Source organism: Rhagoletis zephyria, unplaced genomic scaffold (genome assembly GCF_001687245.7).
Source record: "Rhagoletis zephyria isolate East Lansing unplaced genomic scaffold, Rhagoletis_zephyria_1.1 Rzeph_scaffold_04113, whole genome shotgun sequence".
Classification (NCBI taxonomy): domain Eukaryota; kingdom Metazoa; phylum Arthropoda; class Insecta; order Diptera; family Tephritidae; genus Rhagoletis; species Rhagoletis zephyria.
The window spans coordinates 24,000-30,515 of NW_016161196.1; the positions used below are offsets into that span (position 1 = coordinate 24,000).

Consider the following 6,516-nt stretch of genomic DNA (forward strand, 5'->3'; position numbering starts at 1 on the left):
GTTGTCCCGTCCGTTATGACCTCTTCCTGGTCGATTTTCAAGACACCAGTGTTTGAAGCGCAACCAATTTTTTTTTTTTTTATCAAACAAACGTTAGATACTGCCGTTTAACTCTAAAGTCGTACGAATGTCAAATCCGTTCATCATGAAAACATTCAGCCGGACCTTATTGTTACGAATTTAAAAAAAAAAATACTTTTTAATTGGCACACCATCTAAAAACGTGAAGTTGGTTGAAAAATTATGAAATGTTAAATTTGAGATCGCTTGGAATATTATGTAGAAGCTCCGCATTAAGCCAAAAGTCTTAGACACCCATAAATCGTCTTTCCCAAGGCAACAAAAATTAAAAAAAAAAAATGTTGTGCGGTAAATGTTAAAGCTGTTTACGATAGTTTGGTTTGAGCTGACTACGAATTATGTAGATAGAAAGCTTCCATCAGGTTAAGGTGTAAAAAAATGGTGTTTTTGGCACTGTTTGAAAAGCTTTAGCGATAAATATCTATCAAAAGTAGTTTTGAAAGCAGTGATGGGTAGAGAGAGCTTTTACTCTGCACGCGACTATACAGAATGTACAGGTGCCGATCACCGCTTTAAAGTTGTGCGCATCAAAGTGAATGTCGTGCTGTCCAAACGAAGAACGTGTCAGCTGACACGATCTACATATCTTAAGCAGGGTGCATATGCGATAGATCTACCTCTTATTTTTTTTTTTATTTGACGATCTACCGCACAAGGCTTGAAATCTACCGCATCTTAAGGTGCACAAATTGTTTCGTTTTGTCTGGTAACTTTTATTCAAAGTACTGACATTTTTAACAACATCGATTAAATGAACATCGGACGGATTAAATACCCGGCGCAAGTATTAAATATATGTATATGTTTTTCAACTTTCCGAAAACTACCGCTACATAGTAAGCAGGTGTGGTTTTACCTCTATTTCAAACATCTGCGATAGAACGTTCAGTTAGATATAATGAGATAAACTTATATAGTCATATGTGGGCGGTATCCCGTTAGTTCTTTTCAAGCGATTGTTGTTAGCATCAATTTTGAGTAAATTGGCGTCCATTAATTTCGAAATATCGAAGTTTCAAGCATTTCTGAAATTTACCGTACATGTTAGTCGAACGGTTACCGAGATACATATATGTGATCATAAGTGGGATGTGACACGCCCATTTTCCAAAATTTTATCATATGCATATTTCTTGCAAAATAATTATTGCAAGCATCAATTTTGAATAAATTAGCTTTAGTATATACAATAATAATAATATACATAGTAGATTGTCGCTTACACATATGTTAGTGTTTGGCCGAGCTTCTCCGCCGATTTGTGGCGTGCGCCTTGATGTTGTCACACAAAGGGGAGTGACCTACAGATTTACGCAGACTCCGAACGGCGATTGCATTTTTATGAGAAGCTATTTTTCATGGCATAAATACACTGGGAGGCTGTGTGCCAAGTTTGTGAGAAATTGGTGGAGCGGTACCAAGATATACACATGTAATCATAAGTGGGCGTGGCTACGCCCATTTTCCCAAAAGTTTGTCATATTCTTATTTTTCACCTAAAAATTATTGTAAATATCAATTTTGAGTGAATAAGCTTCAGTAATTACTAAAATATCGCAGTTTTCATATTTGTGAAAACTACCGTTATAAGGGAGGTAGGCGTGGCCCATTTACAATACACATACCAAGTTTCGTTAAGATAGCTCAATTTTTACTCGAGTATACTCGAGACGGATGGGGGGACATACAGTAATTGCTTAATCGATTTATTTTTTAATTCTGGCCATTTATGTATAAATTTGTCTATATCTATCTCAATTCGTGTTGCCTCTTACAAACCACCGTTATGTGAACAAAGTTATAATACCCTTGTGCACAAGTGCGCTCGGGTATAAAAATATTTACTCATCGAACTCCCAAGCGGTGATTTCCTCTGAAAAAGTATGAAATTTAATTGAAAATAATAAGCGCAAAAAGTAATAATAATAATATCAATAAACTCTTAACTGGCTTTTTTGTAGTGAGTGTGAATTATAACGATAAATAAATTCAATTAACTTTTCTCATTAAATTCGATTGCAAGGGTAGAGGAGAGGGCAAGTGTCGGCAAAATTGTTACTGCGTTATGGCGAAACAGTATAGGAAATTGAAAAAAAAACGCCATTGGATACATGCGACTTTATGTGCATTTATTTGCCTTCACACATGCACATACTATTTGTATTCAATTAAAGTTTTTCAATGACTAAGTATTCTCGAAAGTCATAAAAAAGTCACACGGACAACTAAATAAGTATGTAGGTATGTTCGGCTAAATGTGAGAAATCAAAAACTCGTCACGTTATTAAGTCAATATCGAACCAGTTTACATACCTAAATGCCTATGAATGTATAAAGTTTGTACGAGTAGGTATGTATGAATTTTTAGTTAGCGTGTAAATAAACCCTTCAATGGGATGCCTTCAACAATGAATGAGATTTTTATTTTCTTTCACTTGCTAAGAAGATATCAACACATCACAACTTTGACGAAATTTTTTTGCACCCCAAAAAAAAAAACCTGCCGGAAATGGTTAGTCGATGTTCAGACGCGGAAACTTTTGTTGCGGCAACTCGAAGCTTGTAGGGGGGAGAACAACGAGGAAAGGGGATGGATACCGAGTTTCCCCGTATTCGGGCATCATGCTTTGCGCTCTCTTTCACAGCTGACAACAACAATTGCGTACAAAAGAGTTGCTGTGTGCGACTGCAAAGGGCAATACCAAAAGACAAATCGCCGATAATAAGCAGCTCGAGTTTCGGTGTCTGAACGCAGACTTAGGAATGGGTGGAGAGCGTGTGAGACAGGTAATTTCGTTCATACACTCTGCGCCGCTTGAATAGCGCACTCTTCTGATCCTTTAATATTCATACATTTTTTATAAAAATATCGTCTATGTAGAACAAAAACTGCGTATTTAATATAACTACGATTTTCACACTTTTTACATGAACAAGGGTACGCTATTTAACACAGTGGTCTTGAAGCAACCATAGCTATGACTAAAATGCCAACCAAAACGGCTTACATAACTGTCTTTGTACATAATCATAGATCAAAATTTCGTTGAAAATAAAATTCCATCTGCTCCTATGCTTAAAATATTATAAAATGTTGATCTAGAACTTTCCAAATCCAGTTATATAATCGCGAAGGTCTATGGTAATATAATTATAACACTTTCTTATATTATAAGCATAAAATATTTTAACTTAGTTATTCAAGAGATAATATTACATAATTGCATATTTTAATAATTCTTATTGCATAAATTTTATAAATTTACAAAGTCAATATAAAATATTATTTTATATAAATTCATATGTGTTTTGATGAAAATTCAACGACAGTTTTTTTTTTAATTGATTATATATTTAGGGTCGTCAATCGAATTAACTTTATAATTGAGCCAAAATCTTAAAAATACGCCATGAATGGATTCTCCAGCTTGCTCCGACCACATTCCGAAGCCGTCGTTGCCTAAAAAATGCAGACAATGTTCCAAATGATTTAGAAGCACGTGAATTTTTAATGTTTCCGACATTTCTGTGCTTCGGAAGGCTTTAGCGAGTTTACTTACATGATTTTTTAATTCTGACCCAACTGACAAAGCAGTCAACCCATTGGTGGAGTTTTTTTCACTCAATACATTTAAGGTATGTGCTCTCCCTTGTATAACTTTTGGATGGCTGGTTGCCCGAGCAGTGAGCCAGATATAACAAGAGCATGAACTTGTTCTTGTTTCTTTTGTCGAATCTTCATAGTTAGGCATGTTTGGAAGAGGCCGCGTTGCATTTGGTATATCCTTATCTCGGTCACAGAGAACCCTACGACATGTACCACAAATGCCTAATGGGAACTTCGAATTGGTCAATCTAAAATTTTCACTAACGTATTTTTTAATAAGACACTCCAATTTTCCGGTTATATTAAATTCTGAAGGTTTTGACGATCCGAATTTAATCTTTCTCCCACAAGGCGCGCACACTTTAAATCTGTTCTCTTCGTGATTACACTTATGTTGCGGATGACTTATAGAAGACATGATGTGCAATCAAATAGCTTACACCAGAAATATTATCATCGAGAAAAATACTATCTGTTTTTTTTTACACTAATATACAAAACGATAACTTTAGAATACTCTGTTGAACAAGAAATACTAACAATTGCAGTTAAATTTTTTCCAAATTTTCATTTGACAATATTTTAGGCATAGGAGCAGATATGATTTTAATTCCAACTGCATAATGGTGTATGGGTGCCTTCCAAAACAGGTATGCAAGCAGTTTTGGTTGGCATTTTAGTCATACCTATCATTGTTTCAAGACCACTGTGTTAAGTGACCGGCGGCGCACAGTATACGATTTGGGAGTGTCGATGTATCAAATCATAAATGTCTCGATAGGAATATGATAAAAATATTCGTTCGAATGTTGGCATAATGGACGCCAAAACAAAAAACACTTGGTTTTTGGTTTTACGGGCTTTCCTTGTAGATATTCAACCAAGGAATTAAAATTTGCTGTCAACAGTTGACTAAAAATCTTTTAGATGCTAATTTTTTAAATTGAAAAGATGCACATAAATTTTCAACTTTTTAATCAGATTATTTTTGAGTATGCAGTTTTGCAACCCCTTAAATTCTGGTAAAACAAAGTTCAAATTTTAAGTTGTTATCAAATTGCGTTGACTTTTGGTATTTTTTTTGTCGACGGTTCTAGGCATATTCTTCCATGCAAAGTATGCTCGATTTTATTTTTTTTTTTATATGGAAGAAAATGCCTAGCACCGACAAAAAAATGCCCAAAAATCAACGGTGATTAACATTCATCTTAAACTTGCACTTTATTATACTAAAATAGAATGGGCTACAAAACTGCATATGCAAAATTTTTTAAAAAAATATTATTAACTTATACACTGCCAGCCACTTTAATAGCGCACCCTTTTGTTGCTTTTTTCGTATGAAATTTGATGATCGAATTTACACAGTTTTTGTTATAGAATATGCTGTATTTTTATAAACAATTTATGAATATTAAACAAACAAAAGAAAAACTGTCAATACTGATTATCAAAAGGTTGCGCTATTTAAGCGGCGCGGAGTGTACATACAAAGCGTTGCATGCTGTGGGATCGAATTTGGAATCAACTTGTTTCGAGGGAGCATATACTACGTACATACATATATACTTATGTGTAGCGTGTGTTTGTGTTAGTATCTATAATCCTCACCTTGTTTGCATATCATTTTGTCTTTCGTCTGTCCAATTTCTAAGATTTCTTTTGATTTAAAATCGCACTTGTTTTTTGATCGCATATGTGAATTAATTGTTCAAATATTTACATTATTTGTTAGTGAGCTAAATGAATATTAAATGGTATATCTTTCCTTATCCCTAAGTACGTACGTATTTATGTAGCCGGCCGTTTGAAGAATGTCTCCAACAATGCTTTGTGCCTTAACAGCTTTCGGTTGGTATTGTTGTTGTTTTTGCGATTGGAGTCTGTTGTATTTTTTTATTATTATTACCATGCTTGAGTTCGTCGGCATGTTGTTGTAATTTCTTTATAATTTGTTGTATTGTTTTTTTTTTTTGCTAGCAGCAGGTTCTAAGCGGGTTCACAAAACGCGGCTAGTTGTCTGAGTCTTATTCAATGATGCCAGTTGGGATAATTCTGGTTGCTTACTTTCATTCTCAGATGCATTTTACAATGCTGTGAACAAAAAAACTTTGGTGTAAAATCTTCTTGTAAAATCTTCTACATAAGAAATGTGATTTTATTGCTCCTTCTTCGCTTTTCCCATGGCGTTTTTCATCAAGCGCTTACTTTCATATATTTTGTTTAATAAAAGTACAGTTTATTCCCTATTTTTTATGATTTAAATAAAAGTATGTACCCAACAGTTTCCCAGTCAAAGGTGTGTATTATTCACGTCATTGTTTGTTGACTAAATTCATTACTTGTTAACAAGTTAAACAGGTGTTAATTTTCAATTTCTTTAATACAGGCATGGGAATCTTACGCGTTTTTAATTTGAGAAAGTATAGAGAATTTATTGGGAAAGCAGTGATGACGGTTTGTTTATATTTCTCAGCGTATTTTAAATGTAGAGGTACTTTTAAATGCACAAATTTATTAAAAAGCAGTTAAGTTTCATGAGTTTGTTGCATAAGTCTTTTGAATTTACTCTATGACTCTTAAAGGTCAATTCTGGCCAAGTTAGTTGCAAAACTTTTTTAAGGCAATTCGAGAGATCCGAGTTTCGAGTTGTGGGCAGCGGCATTTTTTTCTTTGTTTTTAATTTATTCGTTTTGTTTCGTTTTTTTTTAATCTTTAGATCTTATTGCTTTAAAAAGAAAAATGTATATCGTTTTAATTTAATTAATTTTTCTAAACTTACATTTTTTAAATGAATTTTTTTTAGTGAAATTTTCTTATAATTTTTA

The 6,516-nt window shown here is 33.7% G+C and overlaps 1 protein-coding gene across 1 annotated transcript; it reads right to left on the reverse strand.

Moving 5' to 3' along the window:
• Positions 1-3,267: 3,267 nt before the first annotated feature.
• Positions 3,268-4,389, reverse strand: LOC108370274 (uncharacterized). Its single transcript, XM_017625574.1, has 2 exons — positions 3,642-4,389; positions 3,268-3,541 (listed from the first exon to the last, which is right to left on the reverse strand). The coding sequence occupies exons 1-2, from the start codon at positions 4,104-4,106 to the stop codon at positions 3,479-3,481; spliced, it is 528 nt and encodes a 175-aa protein (XP_017481063.1). The 5' UTR covers positions 4,107-4,389; the 3' UTR covers positions 3,268-3,478.
• Positions 4,390-6,516: the final 2,127 nt, after the last annotated feature.

Bases quoted from the DNA above. Each gene is read 5' to 3' on its own strand.
- LOC108370274 (XM_017625574.1), bottom strand. From the start codon at position 4,106: ATGTCTTCTATAAGTCATCCGCAACATAAGTGTAATCACGAAGAGAAC. The intron at 3,542-3,641 runs GTAAGTAAACTC...TGCATTTTTTAG, and splicing joins GGTCAGAATTAAAAAATCAT to GCAACGACGGCTTCGGAATG.